The 17663-nt window shown below is 41.9% G+C and overlaps 1 protein-coding gene across 1 annotated transcript in view; it reads right to left on the minus strand.

Moving 5' to 3' along the window:
- The window catches only part of LOC311110597 (serine/threonine-protein kinase 32C-like), a gene marked incomplete at both ends in the record, with an annotated part of 166378 nt that overhangs the window by 18988 nt on the left and 129727 nt on the right, over positions 1-17663 (minus strand). The window contains 2 exons of the mRNA XM_084153116.1: positions 3501-3538; positions 16373-16546. Of these exons, the coding sequence (XP_084009242.1) occupies positions 3501-3538; positions 16373-16546 (212 nt within the window). The remainder of the gene's footprint in view (positions 1-3500; positions 3539-16372; positions 16547-17663) is intronic.

Genomic DNA, 17663 nt, shown 5'->3' on the forward strand with positions numbered 1-17663 from the left:
AGCCACTGGGATTTTTGCCCATTCTTCAAGGCAAAACTGCTCCAGCTCCTTCAAGTTGGATGGGTTCTGCTGGTGTACAGCAATCTTTAAGTCATACCACAGATTCTCAATTGGATTGAGGTCTGGGCTTTGACTAGGCCATTCCAAGACATTTAAATGTTTCCCCTTAAACCACTCAAGTGTTGCTTTAGCAGTATGCTTAGGGTCATTGTCCTGCTGGAAGGTGAACCTCCGTCCCAGCCTCAAATCTCTGGAAGACTGAAACTGGTTTCCCTCAAGAATTTCCCTGTATTTATCGCCATACATCATTCCTTCAATTATGACCAGTTTCCCAGTCCCTGCCGATGAAAAACATCCCCACAACATGATGCTGCCACCACCATGCTTCACTGTGGGGATGGTGTTCTCGGGGTGATGAGAGGTGTTGGGTTTGCGCCAGACATAGCGTTTTCCTTGATGCCCAAAAAGCTCAATTCTAGTCTCATCTGACCAGAGTACCTTCTTCCATATGTTTGGGGAGTCTGCCACATGCCTTTTGGCGAACACCAAACCTGTTAGCTTATTTTTTTCTTCAAGCAATGGCTTTTTTCTGGCCACTTTTCCGTAAAGCCCAGCTCTGTGGAGTGTACGGCTTAAAGTGGTCCTATGGACAGATACTCCAATCTCCGCTGTGGAGCTTTGCAGCTCCTTCAGGGTTATCTTTGGTCTCTTTGTTGCCTCTCTGATTAATGCCGTCTTTGCCTGGTCCGTGAGTATTGGTGGGCGGCACTCTCTTTGCAGGTTTGTAGTGGTGCCATATTCTTTCCATTTTTTAATGATGGATTTAATGGTGCTCCGTGGGATGTTCAAAGTTTCTGATATTTTTTTATAACCCAACCCTGATCTATACTTCTCCACAACTTTGTTCCTGACCTGTTTGGAGAGATCCTTGTTCTTCATGGTGCCGCTTGCTTGGTGGTGCCCCTTGCTTAGTGGTGTTGCAGACTCTGGGGCCTTTCAGAACAGGTGTATATTTACATTTGAGTCATTTAGCAGACGCTCTTATCCAGAGCGACTTACAGTTAGTGAGTGCATACATTTTTCATACTGCCCCCCAGTGGGAATCGAACCCACAACCCTGGCGTTGCAAGTATATATACTGAGATCATGTGACAGATCATGTGACACTTAAATAAAGTCCACCTGTGTGCAATCTAACTAATTATGTGACTTCTGAAGGTAATTGGTTGCACCAGATCTTATTTAGGGGCTTCATAGCAAAGGGGGTGAATACATCTGCATGCACCACTTTTCCGTTATTTATTTATTTGAATTTCTTGAAACAAGTTTTTTTTGTATTTCACTTCACCAATTTTGACTATTTTCCATTACATTAAATCCATATAAAAATCTATTTAAATTACAGGTTGTAATGGAACAAAATAGGAGAAACGCCAAGGGGGCTGAATACTTTTGCAAGGCACTGTATCCGTCTCCCTCTCTACCTTCTGCCTGTCAATGTCCATAAAAAAATATATACAGTAGCAGTCAAATGTTTGGACACACCTACTCATTTAAGGGTTTTTCTTTATTTTTACTATTTTCTACATTGTAGAATAATAGTGAAGACATCAAAACTATTAAATAACACATATGGAATATTTGAAATTCTACAAAGTAGCCACCCTTTGCCTTGATGACAGCTTTGCACACTCTTGGCATTCTCTCAATCAGCTTCACCTGGAATGCTTTTCCAACTGTCTTGAAGGAGTTCCCACATATGCTGAGCACTTGTTGGCTGCTTTTCCTTCACTCTGCGGTCCAACTTATCCAAAACCATCTCAATTGGGTTGAGGTCGGGTGATTGTGGAGGCCAGGTCATCTGATACAGCACTCCATCACTCTCCTTCTTGGTCAAATAGCCCTTACACAGCCTGGAGGTGTCTTTTGGGTCATTGTCCTGTTGAAAAACAAATTATAGTCCCACTAAGCCCAAACCAGATGGGATGGCGTATCGCTGCAGAATGCTGTGGTATCCATACTGGTTAAGTGTGCCTTGACTTCTAAATAAATCCCTGGCAGTGTCATCAGCAAAGCACCCCCACACCATCACACCTCCTCCTCCATGCTTCACGGTGGGAACCACACATGTGGAGATCATCCGTTCACCTACTCTGCGTCTCACAAAGACACGGCGGTTGGAATGTTTCTTGGCCCAAGCAAGTCTCTTCTTCTTATTGGTGTCCTTTATTAGTGGTTTCTTTGCAGCAATTCGACCATGAAGGCCTGATTCACGCAGTCTCCTCTGAACAGTTGATGTTGAGATGTGTCTGTTACATGAACTCTGTGAAGCATTTATTTGGGCTGCAATCTGATGTGCAGTTAACTCTATTGAACTTATCCTCTGCAGCAGAGGTAACTCGATCTTCCTTTCCTGTGGCGGTCCTCATGAGAGCCAGTTTCATCATAGCGCTTGATGGTTTTTGCGACTGCACTTGAAGAAACTTTCAAAGTTCTTGAAATTTTTCCAGATTGACTGACCTTCATGTCTTAAAGTAATGATGGACTGTCGTTTCTCTTTGCTTATTTGAGCTGTTCTTGCCATAATATGGACTTGGTCTTTTATCAAATAGGGCTAGCTTCTGTACACCACCACTACCTTGTCACAACACAACTGACTGGCTCAAATGCATTAAGAAGGAAAGAAATTCCACAAATTAACTTTTAACAAGGCACACCTGTTAATTGAAATATATTCCAGGTGACTACCTCATGAAGCTGGTTGAGAGAATCCCAAGAGTGTGCAAAGCTGTCATCAAGGCAAAGGGTGGCTACTTTGAAGAATCTCAATATAAAATATATTTTGATTTGTTTAACACTTTTGGTTACTACATGACTCCATATGTGTTATTTCATAGTTTTAATGTCTTCACTATTATTCTACAACGTAGAAAATAGTAAAAATAAAGAAAAACCATTTAACGAGTAGGTGTGTCCAAACCTTTGACTGGTACTGTATATAAAAAAAAAAGACTTGAAGCAGAGTCTGCCTGAGCATTATCCAGTAAGAGCTGCTGTCTATAGACTACAGTAGTGAAGTGGACTAGTGTGTCCTTGAGCTTCTTTCTGCATGTCTTCAAAGCATGGTGGGGTGTGAGACACACATTCTGGCTCTTCTGCATGAGTGCTGACCCCGTTACCGTGGTGATACCTACAGTAACATCCTGCAGAGTCATGGCTGTGTGTCCTACCTGTCACCTTGGACCATTTTCCTTCTCAGATGCTCATTTTACATAGTGATATTTTTCTCTCTCGCTCTTTCACACGCTCTCCCTCTCGTTCTCTCTTGTTCCCTCTCCTTCTCTATCACACATACTGTACACACGCACATTAACAACAATGTCACTCGAATGGCCTACACGTGCCTACATAAAGTATGTGACAAAGGTAAAACATGCACACATGTCGCAAACATCTAATGAGTACAGGATAAAGTCATCTCTAAGAAGAGGCATCCTCACCTTGCTCATCTAACAAGATGTTGTCTGGTTTGATATCCCTGTGAGACAGAAAGAGAGAGAAACACAGAAATCATTGTCTAAGAATATGGAACTATTAAAGTAAATCTGTACATGTAGTCAATATAAAGCCTGTGCCACAGAATGTGTGATTCTGAGTTTGCACGTGCATGTGCTTGCACGTGTGTGGAGAGAATGGGTAGCTGTATGTGTTACGTGTGTGTGCAAGTGTATCTGTACATTAAAGCTTGTAGGTGTTACCTGGGTCATTCCACAAAAATAGGTCCTTTTGGGTAGTGTAATACTGTTAAGAAAAACATTTTATTTCACCAAATGTTTCTATTCTGTCTTAAAGAGCGCATGTTCCAATTAATATAAAAAACATTTTTCCCATAAAAAAAGAGGTCAAATTAAGAAAAATGTAACAGGAAAATTGCCAATTAAAAGCCACAAGGTTGACCATTGATGACTTCATTTTAAATCAGCCATAGCGCCCCGTGTGACAGGGGGAATGGAAGCATGTCTTGTGTAGCAGGGAGGGGCAACTGAATGCAAGCTACTATGGGTAACATAGTTATGTTCGACGCTCTCAGTTTTCTACCACAAAACACCATAAAATACTCACCTTCTTTTACACTATGATTTGAATGTTCAATGTTTCTTTTGAAAAAAATATTTTAAAAGGAATAGTTTCACCATATTCAAATTATAGTTCAGTTCATGTAACAGGGTTGACCTTAAAATGAGGGACAAACGTAAATTAACCACTAATCACATGAAATAAATAATTATCTTCAGAAATGACTTTGTCAAAGGAACAAAATAACTAGGGCTTTACAATGGTGAAAACTTTGGGACATTTTGGGGTTAAATGTTCCTAGAAGTTAGAAAAACTGTGATGTGGGACATTTCTTTATTCATATAAAAAAATCACATTCATAAAATGTTCCATGTTGTTTATATTAAAGCCAGGGCAATGCATTTAATCTAACAGGCTTTTAAAATTCAATATTGGTGCACAATTTCTAGTTAAAATATCAAAGGGACGCAAAAATGTGTGTGTGTATTACGTATGTGACTGTGTGCCCATGTACTGATCCCTAAACCACTATATTGGACATGGATGAATGGGAACGTTGGGAACATGGCCATTTCCAATCCCAATGCCAGGGAGGCACTCCCAGGTTTTCTCCACACATGCTTTTTATGTGGGGCACCAATGCAGTGGAGACCAACACAAACAACAACACCTTGGGGTTAACCCACATGTACAGCCCCCTCCAAGCCCACAGCCAATTAACAGAGCCCACCCCGCTTATTTAATTATGCAGCCTGTCACGCTAGTGTGAATAATACATTTAGTCCACAGAGAGTCTCATACACTACACTAACATAAATAGTTTTGTGTGCACTAAGGCTATGCTATACCAAGAAGTAAGTCGCTATGTTAACTGGTGTATTTCTCAAGAGATTTCAATGGAAATGTACAGGAGGAACTCCAATAAGTCTCTATACCGCCACAGTGGTTATTTGATGCAAAATCAGCTCATACACTTCAATAAAGTAACATTCCTGTTAGCACTGACCCACTGGGCACACACTGGTTGAATCAATGTTGTTTCCAAGTCATTTCAATGAAAAAAATGAATTGACGTTGAGCTAACGTGGAATAAACGTTGAATTGACGTCTGTGCCCATTGGGGAGGCTATACTATACCATAAAAGTAAATATCTATGTTAACTGGTGTATTTCTCAAGAGGTTTAAAGGAAATGTATTCAATTCACGTGCCAATATGAAACCCTCTGCCACCCCGCCATACTGCCACCATGGTTATTTGATGTGTAAAACCATGCAGAGCATTGCTCATTGAACACACTTCTTCTTTGACGTGACTAGCAATGCAGTCAAACAGGTTTCCTAAGTATGGAATGGAAACTCCAGCAGCAGACGACAGACAAGTCTGAGGTGGAATTCCACCTCAAAGGCCTTCACTGGAAAATAAGTATTTGGTCACCTACAAACAAGCAAGATTTCTGGCTCTCACAGACCTGTAACTTCTTCTTTAAGAGGCTACTCTGTCCTCCACTCGTAACCTGTATTAATGGCACCTGTTTGAACTTGTTATCAGTATAAAAAACACCTGTCCACAACCTCAAACAGTCACACTCCAAACTCCACTATGGCCAAGACCAAAGAGCTGTCAAAGGACACCAGAAACAAAATTGTAGACCTGCACCAGGCTGGGAAGACTGAATCTGCAATAGGTAAGCAGCTTGGTTTGAAGAAATCAACTGTGGGACCAATTATTAGGAAATGGAAGACATACAAAACCACTGATAATCTCCCTCGATCTGGGGCTCCACGCAAGATCTCACCCCGTGGGGTCAAAATTATCACAAGAACGGTGAGCAAAAATCCCAGAACCACACGGGGGGACCTAGTGAATGACCTGCAGAGAGCTGGGACCAAAGTAACAAAGCCTACCATCAGTAACACACTACGCCGCCAGGGACTCAAATCCTGCAGTGCAGGACGTGTCCCCCTGCTTAAGCCAGTACATGTCCAGGCCCGTCTGAAGTTTGCTAGAGTGCATTTGGATGATCCAGAAGAGGATTGGGAGAATGTCATATGGTCAGATGAAACCAAAATAGAACTTTTTGGTAAAAACTCAACTCGTCGTGTTTGGAGGACAAAGAATGCTGAGTTGCATCCAAAGAACACCATACCTACTGTGAAGCATGGGGGTGGAAACATCATGCTTTGGGGCTGTTTTTCTGCAAAGGGACTAGGACGACTGATCCGTGTAAAGGAAAGAATGAATGGGGCCATGTATTGTGAGATTTTGAGTGAAAACCTCCTTCCATCAGCAAGGGCATTGAAGATGAAACGTGGCTGGGTCTTTCAGCATGACAATGATCCCAAACACACCGCCCGGGCAACGAAGGAGTGGCTTCGTAAGAAGCATTTCAAGGTCCTGGAGTGGCCTAGCCAGTCTCCAGATCTCAACCCCATAGAAAATCTTTGGAGGGAGTTTAAAGTCTGTGTTGCCCAGCGACAGCCCCAAAACATCACTGCTCTAGAGGAGATCTGCATGGAGGAATGGGCCAAAATACCAGCAACAGTGTGTGAAAACCTTGTGAAGACTTACAGAAAACGTTTGACCTGTGTCATTTCCAACAAAGGGTATATAACAAAGTATTGAGAAACTTTTGTTATTGACCAAATACTTATTTTCCACCATAATTTGCAAATAAATTCATTAAAAATCCTACAATGTGATTTTCTGGATTTTTTTCTCTCTCATTTTGTCTGTCATAGTTCATGTGTACCTATGATGAAAATTACAGGCCTCTCATCTTTTTAAGTGGGAGAACTTGCACAATTGGTGGCTGACTAAATACTTTTTTCCCCCACTGTAAATGTTCAACCTTTTAGTTTTTCTCTGGTACAGAAGAAAAGAAGGGGGCCATTTTCGCGTTCTTTGGAGACTTTTCGCTAAGACTAATTCTACCTTCCTCAGGCATCATGGCAGCAGCAGACTGTTGCTAAGAGACACTTCTTCCCCCATTTGGTACAACAAAATAATAGTATTCTCCTGTCACAAACCCACAGCGTGGAACCAAATTGCAGAGCAGGAGATACAGATACCCAGGGATTGGATTAGGCCTCCTCCAGCAGACACAATTTTGTCAGAGTCAGAAGGGTTGATGCCAGGATGAGAAAAAAAACTGAGACTTGGGCAAACTCCCTGAATCTTTTTCCAACTAACTTAATTGGTATTTAAATAATGGTGAAGCACATTTATCAAGTTGACAGGGTGATTTAAAAAAAATGTTTTACTGTTGAGTTAAGGACAAGTGTGTGTTCATCTAGTTGGAACTACAGTGCCTTCAGAAAGTATTCACACCCTCTAACTTTTTACACATTTTGTTGTGTTACAAAGTGGGATGAAATGGGTTTAATTGTATTTTTTTGTCAACTACACAAAATAATCTGTAATGTCAAAGTGTAAGAATTTTTTAAACATTTGTAAAAAAATAAAATAAAAAAAATAAACACTAATATATCTTCATTAGATAAGTATTCAATCACCTGAGTCAATACATGTTAGAATCACTTTTGGCAGCGAATACAGCTGTGAGTCTTTCTGGGTAAGCCTCTGAGCTTTGCACACCTGGATTGTACAATATTTGCACATTATTATTAAAAAAATTCTTCAAGCTCTGTCAAGTTGGTTGTTGATCATTGCTAGACAGCCATTTTCAAGTCTTTCCATAGATTTCAAGCCGATTTAAGTAAAAACTGGAACTTGGTCTCTCAGAAACATTCAATGTCATCTTCGTATGCAACTCCAGTGTATATTTGGCCTTATGTTTTAGGTTATTGTCCTGCTGAAAGGTGAAGAATTTGTCTTCCAGTGTCTGTTGGAAAGCAGACTGTGCCAGGTTTTCCTCTAGGATTTTGCCTGTGCTTAGCTCAATTCCGTTTATTTTTATGATTTAAAAAAACTCCCTAGTCTTTGCTAATGACAAGCATACCCATAACATGATGCAGCCACCATCATGCTTGAACATATGAAGAGTGGTACTCAGTGATGTGTTGGACATTGTCACGATCGCTGGAGGTAGTGGACCAATGCGCAGCGTGATGAGTGAACATACTTATTTATTAGATGATCACACGAACAAAACAACAAAACGATACGTGACGTCCTTGGCAAAAGACACTAACCAAACACGGAACAAGATCCCACAACACACTGGAAAACAGGCTGCCTAAGTATGGTCCCCAATCAGAGACAACAAGCAACAGCTGATACACGTTGCCTCTGATTGAGAACCACACCGGCCAACATAGAAACAAATGAACTAGAATATAACCCTAGCACACAAAACACATAGAAACACCACACCCTGGCTCAACATAACAGAGTCCCAGAGCCAGGGCGTGACAGACATTAAAGTTAATTTCTTTGCCACATTCTTTGCATTTTTACTTTAGCGCCTTATTGCAAACAGGATGCATGTTTTGGAATATTTTTATTCTGTACAGGCTTCCTTCTTTTCACTCTGTCAATTAGGTTAGTATTGTGGAGTAACTACAATGTTGTTGATCCATCCTCAGTTTTCTCCTATCACAGCCATTAAACTCTGTAACTGTTTTAAAGTCCCCATTGGGTACAGAGATGAGGTAGTCATTCAAAAATCATGTTAAACACTATTTTTAGTGAGTCCATGCAACTTATTATGTGACTTCATGAGCACATTTCTACTCCTGAACTTATTTAGGATTGCCATAGCAAGGGGTTGAAGACTTATTCACTCAAGACATTTCAGCTTTTCATGTTTAATTCATTTGTAAACATTTAGAAAAACATAATTCCACTTTAACATTATTGGGTAGTGTGTGTAGGCCAGTGACAAAAAACATCTAAATTGAATCCATTTTAAATTCAGGCTGTAACACAACAACATGTGGAAAAAGTCAAGGGGTGTGAATACTTTCTGAAGGCACTATATGTGATTGTGTGTTAGTGTGCGCTCAACGGCACAAACACAAAAACACGCTCACCAGTACGCACGCACAATTATATAATTATTTGCACTTTAGAGGAGCAATTTGCTAAAACGAACTTTGGAGTAAAGGTTAAAACATTGAGGTCAAATGGTTAAAACATTTTGAGTGGAGTTTGTGGTCTACAGGGACCTAAACACTTTAAATTTACAGCACCAACACTTTCCACTGTGCTCAGCACTTTCAACAAAAGCTCACAACTGCAAGTCATACCACGCTGAAGAAGATTGAGTGTAACAATTACAGCAATATAAATACCAGGCCTATGCTTAGATATGCAAAATAAGCCAAAATTAAAAAGGGAATGCCCAGGTGCTTACAGAAAGTATACTGTTCAGCAAACAACAGACTGTTGGACAAACATATAGGCTACTAAAGCCATCCGATGGAGAAAACTCGGATTCTTAACAAGCAGACAAACAACTACACCACTGCCCAGTGATATACTAGTGAATTCAAAGCTGTGGCTTTTCTTCCAATGAGCCCACATGTTGGAGCCTACATCATTAGACCCAGTGCAGTGGTTTTATAATATAATAATAATAATAATAATAATAATAATAATAATAATAATAATATGCCATTTAGCAGACGCATTTATCCAAAGCGACTTACAGTCATGTGCGCATAAATTTTTACGTATGGGTGGTCCCGGGGATCGAACCCACTACCCTGGCGTTACAAGCGCCATGCTTTACCAATTGAGCTACAGAGGACCACAGTACACAGTTTTCCAGTACTTCAGTGAGGTGAGTACCTCCTGTAGCCATCAGGCCACACATTAGGTGTCAGAGCTGGGAGAGTGAACATAGTGATGCAGGACTCCCCACTCTGCCCGGGGACACACAAGACAGATGAGAAAAGGATGATGATGAATCATTACACACCTTAACACAGGCAATTCATCTCCTTTCGGACATGGAGGTGAGGGGATGTCTGTCTCTGAAACAGGGAGTAGAAGAGGGAGGGCCAGGAGTCTAAGACGTGGCACCCAGGATAGGAGTAGTAGGGAGGTACAAACAGCTAAAAGCAGCAGGTGGTTGCTGTGTGTTATAGCGATCCCCTGCTGGGTGTTGGCAAACGGTGGCTGTTTGCACTGTTTCAGAATCGTCAGGAAAAGATCCGAAAATGACCAGAAAATGACAGCTGATATTCTGGTCAGAGCGATAGGAAGGTCACCCTCTGCTTTTTACACTAGAAGCATCGAGGCAGTCATTTTGACTGCACATTAATTTAAAATGTCAATATCTCTACAATTGTTTAAGTCATGCCCCCCTCTATACTTGACTTTTGCTAAATAAGTATATTTAACACACGTTGTAAGAATTTTTATATCACAGACAAAAACAAAAAAACAACAAAACGAGGAATAAAAATAAGAAGAACACGAGAAAGTAAGTAAGCTATATACAGTACAAGGTCAGTTCCAGGGTCAGTGCCATATTTACAATGTACAGGGATACTGGAGTGTTTTAGGGGTAGATACGTAAAAGGGGGAAAGTTGACTAGGCATCAGGATATGCGTAGCAGCAGCGTATTTGATGATTGTATGTGAGTGTGTGTGCGTGTGTGTGTAGAGTCAGTATGAATGTGTGTGTGTGAGCAAATTAAGTGTGTGTGTGTGTGTGTGTGTGTGTGTGTGTGTGTTGGAGTGTCAGTGTGAGTGTGTGTAGAGTCCTGTGAGTGCATAGAGTAAGTGCAAAAATAAAATAAAACGGTCAATGCAGATAATCCATGTAGCAATTCTGTTAGCTATTTAGCATTCTTATGGCTTGGGGATAGAAGCTGTTCAGGCGCCTGTTGGTGTCAGACTTGTTGCTCCGGTACTGCTTGTCGTGCGGAAGCCGAGAGAACAGTCTATGGGCTTGGGTGGCTGGAGTCTTTAACAATTTTCCAGGCCTTCCTTTCACACTGCCTGATATAGAGGTCCTGGATGGCAGGGAGCTCAGCTCCGTGATGTACAGTGCCTTGCAAAGGTATTCATCCCCCTTGGTGTTTCTCCTATTTTGTTGCATTACAACCTGTAATTTAAATAGATTTTATTTGGATTTAATGTAATGGACATACACAAAATAGTCGTAATTGGTGAAGTGAAATGAAAAAAATTACTTGTTTCAAAAAATTCAAAAAAATAAATTACGAAAAAGTGGTGCGTGCATATGTATTCACCCCCTTTGCTATGAAGCCCCTAAATAAGATCTGGTGCAACCAATTACCTTCAGAAGTCACATAATTAGTTAAATAAAGTCCACCTGTGTGCAATCTAAGTGTTACATGATCTCAGTATATACAGTGGGGGAAAAAAGTATTTAGTCAGCCACCAATTGTGCAAGTTCTCCGACTTAAAAAGATGAGAGAGGCCTGTAATTTTCATCATAGGTACACGTCAACTATGACAGACAAATTGAGAAAAAGAAATCCAGAAAATCACATAGTAGGATTTGTATTGAATTTATTTGCAAATTATGGTGGAAAATAAGTCTTTGGTCACCTACAAACAAGCAAGATTTCTGGCTCTCACAGACCAGTAACTTCTTCTTTAAGAGGCTCCTCTGTCCTCCACTAGTTACCTTTATTAATGGCACCTGTTTGAACTTGTTATCAGTATAAAAGACACCTGTCCACAACCTCAAACAGTCACACTCCAAACTCCACTATGGCCAAGACCAAAGAGCTGTCAAATGACACCAGAAACAAAATTGTAGACCTGCACCAGGCTGGGAAGACTGAATCTGCAATAGGTAAGCAGCTTGGTTTGAAGAAATCAACTGTGGGAGCAATTATTAGGAAATGGAAGACATACAAGACCACTGATAATCTCCCTCGATCTGGGGCTCCACGCAAGATCTCACCCCGTGGGGTCAAAATGATCACAAGAACGGTGAGCAAAAATCCCAGAACCACACGGGGGGACCTAGTGAATGACCTGCAGAGAGCTGGGACCAAAGTAACAAAGCCTACCATCAGTAACACACTACGCCGCCAGGGACTCAAATCCTGCAGTGGCAGACGTGTCCCCCTGCTTAAGCCAGTACATGTCCAGGCCCGTCTGAAGTTTGCTAGAGTGCATTTGGATGATCCAGAAGAGGATTGGGAGAATGTCATATGGTCAGATGAAACCAAAATAGAACTTTTTGGCAAAAACTCAACTCGTCGTGTTTGGAGGACAAAGAATGCTGAGTTGCATCCAAAGAACACCATACCTACTGTGAAGCATGGGGGTGGAAACATCATGCTTTGGGGCTGTTTTTCTGCAAAGGGACCAGGACGACTGATCCGTGTAAAGGAAAGAATGAATGGGGCCATGTATCGTGAGATTTTGAGTGAAAACCTCCTTCCATCAGCAAGGGCATTGAAGATGAAACGTGGCTGGGTCTTTCAGCATGACAATGATCCCAAACACACAGCCCGGGCAACGAAGGAGTGGCTTCGTAAGAAGCATTTCAAGGTCCTGGAGTGGCCTAGCCAGTCTCCAGATCTCAACCCCATAGAAAATCTTTGGAGGGAGTTGAAAGTCTGTGTTGCCCAGCGACAGCCCCAAAACATCACTGCTCTAGAGGAGATCTGCATGGAGGAATGGGCCAAAATACCAGCAACAGTGTGTGAAAACCTTGTGAAGACTTACAGAAAACGTTTGACCTGTGTCATTGCCAACAAAGGGTATATAACAAAGTATTGAGAAACTTTTGTTATTGACCAAATACTTATTTTCCACCATAATTTGCAAATAAATTCATTAAAAATCCTACAATGTGATTTTCTGGATATTTTTTCCTCATTTTGTCTGTCATAGTTGACGTGTACCTATGATGAAAATTACAGGCCTCTCTCATCTTTTTAAGTGGGAGAACTTGCACAATTGGTGGCTGACTAAATACTTTTCCCCCCCACTGTATACACCTGTTCTGAACGGCCCCAGAGTCTGCAACACCACTAAGCAAGGGGCACCATCAAGCAAGCGGCACCATGAAGACCAAGGAGCTCTCCAAACAGGTCAGGGACAAAGTTGTGGAGAAGTAGGGTTGGGTTATAAAAAAATATCAGAAACTTTGAACATCCCACGGAGCACCATTAAATCCATCATTAAAAAATGGAAAGAATATGACACCACAACAAACCTGCCAAGAGAGGGCCGCCCACCAAAACTGACGGACCAGGCAAGGAGGGCATTAATCAGAGGCAACAAAGAGACCAAAGATAACCCTGAAGGAGCTGCAAAGATCCACAGCGGAGATTGGAGTATGTCCATAGGACCACTTTAAGCCGTACACGCCACAGAGCTGGGCTTTATGGAAGAGTGGCCAGAAAAAAAGCAATTTCTTAAAGAAAAAAATAAGCAGACACGTTTGGTGTTCGCCAAAATACATGTGGGAGACTCCCCAAACATAGGGAAGAAGGTACTCTGGTCAGATGAGACTAAAATTGAGCTTTTTGGGCATCAAGGAAAACGCTATGTCTGGCGCAAACCTAACACCTCTCATCACCCCGAGAACACCATCCCCACAGTGAAGCATGGTGGTGGCAGCATCATGTTGTGGGGATATTTTTCATTGGCAGGGACTGGGAAACTGGTCAGAATTGAAGGAATGATGGATGGCGATAAATACAGGGAAATTCTTGAGGGAAACCAGTTTCAGTCTTCCAGAGATTTTATTTTATATCTTCAAAGTGATAGGCATGTTGTGTAAATCAAATGATATGAACCCCCAAAAAATCCATTTTAATTCCAGGTTGTAAGGCAACAAAATAGGAAAGAAGCCAAGGGGGGTGAATACTTTCGCAAGCCACTGTACTGGGCTGTCCGTACCACCCTCTCTAGTGCCATGCAATCGAGGGTGGTGCAGTTGACATACCAAGCAGTGATGCAGCCAGTCAAGATGCTCTCAATGGTACAGTTGTATAACTTTTTGAGGATCTGAGGGCCCATGCCAAATCTTTTCAGCCTCCTGAGGATGATGAGGCGCTGTCGCACCTTCTTTACAACTGTGTGTGTGAGTGGACCATTTTAAGTCCTTAGTGATTTGGAGACCTGAACTTAAAGCTCTCGACCCGCTCCACTACAGCCCCGTCGATGTGGATGGGGGCGTGCTCGCCTCCCTGTTTCCTGTAGTCCACGATCAGCTCCTTGGTCTTACTGATGTTGAGGGAGAGGTTGTTATCCTGGCACCACACTGCCAGGTCACTGATCTCTTCCCTGTAAGCTGTCATCATTGCCAGTGATCAGGCCTACCACCGTCGCTTCTTCAGCAAACTTGATGATGGTGTTGGAGTCGTGCGTGGCTACGCAGTCGTGGGTAAACACAGAGTACAAGAGGGGACTAAACACACACCCCTGTGGGTCCCCCGTGTTGAGGGTCAGCGTAGCGGCAGTGATGTCAGAGCCTGTATAATAGGATTCCACCTATTGTCCTTTTGCTAGTTTGAAGCCTCTGCAGAGGTCGTAGCAGGACTTCTTGAACTTGTTTTGTCCTCAGCCGTAGCCTCGGGGGTTGGCAGTGATAGCCCTGTGTGCGGTAAGCCTGTTCTTTATCTTAGTGCCAACCTCAGTGTTAATCCAGGGCTTTTGATTGGGGAAGCTGCGAAACTTCATTGTGGGGACAACGTCGGAGATGCATTTCCTAATGAAGCCGGTGACGGAGGTGGTTAGCTCGTTAATGCTATCGGGGGAGTCCCGGAACATATTCCAGTCAGCGCTAGCAAAGCAGTCCTGTAGCATAGCCTCTGATTCGGAGGACCATTTCTCTACGGAGCGAGTAACGGGTACTTCCTGTTTGAGCTTCTGCTTGTAGACAGGAAGCAAGAGTATAGAATAATGATCTGATTGGCCGAAGGGGCGACGAGGGAGGGCCTTGTATGCTTGCTTGTGGGTAGAGTAACAGTGGTCTAGGACTTTATTGCCCCTAGTGGCGAAGGTGACATGTTGATGGAAGTTGGGCGTCACGTAATGATGCATGGTTTCCTGCTTGTTTATAGCCTCACCTACAGATCACCTTCAGTAACATAAACTAATGAAAATGCTATTGTGTTCTTGGAAATACATTTTTTCTCATATTCTAATGTTATCAAGACCTTCATAAACACAACCAAAAGATAATTTTTCCGATAGCATATATTACATTTATTTATTAGACTGTTAGCATGTTGCAGTCGAAATGGCTGCTCATTGGTGTAGTAAGGGGGATAGCGAGGTCCTGCAGTTAACCGTTCGCCATTGCAATGTGTTTGAGCTCTAAAGGAGGGCCAGGAGACCCAGACCCAGTTTTGGTTAGCGGTGGCTAAAATGAGCTGAAGTTAGTAGTGGCTGTTTATAGAAATCCGAACAGTGGATTACAGTCTCTCCTGGCCCATAGATTACTGTCAGGGTAAGAACCATATAACTGAAAGGTCTAAACCTAACTAATCCTTTTAACCTGAAATTTGGATTTAACTCTATTACGAAAGCAAGGACACACTGTGTGATGTGTGGCCTGTGCTATTTTCATCGATTTGATAGAAAAAACAATTAATTCTGTGTATTATACGCTACATTGGACAAGGTAATGTTAGAGTGAAGACATGGATACATAATTTTTATTATAATTTTTTTGTGCAACGTTCTGCCATGACAAGAACAAATCATTGTCTTCATGAAGTGTTTATGCTGCAAGCAGAGTGAACAAAACCTAGAATACAAAAAAATTACAACTTACCTTGAGCTAATATAAGGAAAGTGTTGTTGTGAACTAGTGAATGGTGTGTATGTATCATGTGTATTTTTGGAGGCAACTCTATGGACAAAGTCAAGTTAGTGTCATTAACATATTTTAGTCAAATAAATTAATTTAATAATTCATTATTGTAGCCGATACTGTGTATGATGTGTTTATAGTGTTTCCCAGTGGTAGTCAAGTAGATTCAGCTGCGGGACAATTTTTGTCAGAGCGAATGGTTGGGGGGCAGGAAAATAACTGATTATAATAATTTGTACACTGCAAATTGAACAAAACTAACCCCAAAATGCTTGTATTTGACAATAACAATAATTTCATACCTTGATTACATGGAGTCACGATCACTTATGTCTCTTTTTGTATTTGTGGGAATACTTGAGAACAGATTTCCTAAATTAAACACTGAATTCCTGGGGATTTTACAGTCTTTTTTTGACCAAAAACTAAACCCACCCCTCCCAAAATATATATATATTTTTTTACTAAAAGCTTTTGGGGGCAAAATAAATCACTTTTTCCACCTGTTGCCAACCCCTGTTGTATCTCATACCAGTGCAGTGGATGCTGTGTCTATGGATAATGTCCATACCTGTGGATGATGTGCTGGCTCTGCAGGTAGTCCAGTGCCAGGGTCATCTCACACAGGTAGAGTTTGACAGCGTCCTCGTTGAAATTGACATTCTGTTGGAGGTGGTAGCGCAGGTCTCCTCCCAGCAGCAGATCCACCACCATGAACATGTCCTCCTCGTCCTGGAACGAGTACCTGGGACACAAGGCAGGGGTCAGAGGTCAGAAGGCTCAGTGAACATCCTGCTAGGGCCAGGACACAGACAAACAGTCAGACACAGACTCATACACACAGACACTCAGGATTGAGAAACACACACACGCACACACAGACACACGGGAACAAAACCCAGAAACACACAGGCGCAAGACAACATGCTGACCACATGCATCCTGCATAACCCTGCATCTACTACCCACAAAAACACACAACAATAAAACACAGTAGAACTCACTATGCATGTGTGGAACTACGTGTGTGTGCAGGACTGTGCATAGATCAGGGCTCTCAACCCCTGTTTCTGGAGAGCTACCGTCCTGTAGATTTTCGCTTCAACCCTAATCTAGTGCACATTATTTCAATAATTAGCTGGTTGATAAGCTGAATCCGGTTAGCTACAACTGGGGTTGGATAGAAACCTACAGAAGGGTAGCTCTGCAGGAACAGGCTTGGAGATTGCCGGCATAGATGAATAGCCTATAATGTGTTAATGTATGCAGGAGTTCGTGTGAGTGTGTATTCACTTGTAAGCTCAAAACAAGCACAGTGGGAGCCATTACTTTGAGATTGATCATGATCTTAATGAGCTGCCATTTGTTGGAGTAAATGCAGGAGAGTGACTGCCAAATTAAGGCAAGAACAGAGCCAGCCTTTGATTGATGTCTCTTAATTGAAAATGACTGGTGGATGGCTAAAGATCCTTGTCAATCAGGATTACTAATCAAGCACATCACAGTGAAACACGTCCACATAATGATCTCGGTGGGATTTGTGACACTACTACACCATCTCTCCACAGACGTCTACTAAACACCAAGCCTTGTACAATATAAATCCAATCCAAACCACACAGTACATAAACAACACAAAACGGCAGAAACCCACAATCATCTTTCAGTAATCATGAGAAAGAAAGAGAGAGATAGAGAGAGCAAGAGAAAGAAAGCGAGAGAGAGCGAGAGAGGAGAGAGGCTTTCCGGAGGCTCTCAATCCATCAAGGTAGAAAACAACTCACCCCCTTGTGATTTCCTGTATTAAACCCAGGTTAATATCCTGGTAGGCTATTGCAGCCTTATTATTTATTTTTAATCTT

This window comes from Coregonus lavaretus (genome assembly GCF_964263955.1).
Source record: "Coregonus lavaretus genome assembly, chromosome: 36".
In the NCBI taxonomy this organism is placed as follows: Eukaryota; Metazoa; Chordata; class Actinopteri; order Salmoniformes; family Salmonidae; genus Coregonus; species Coregonus lavaretus.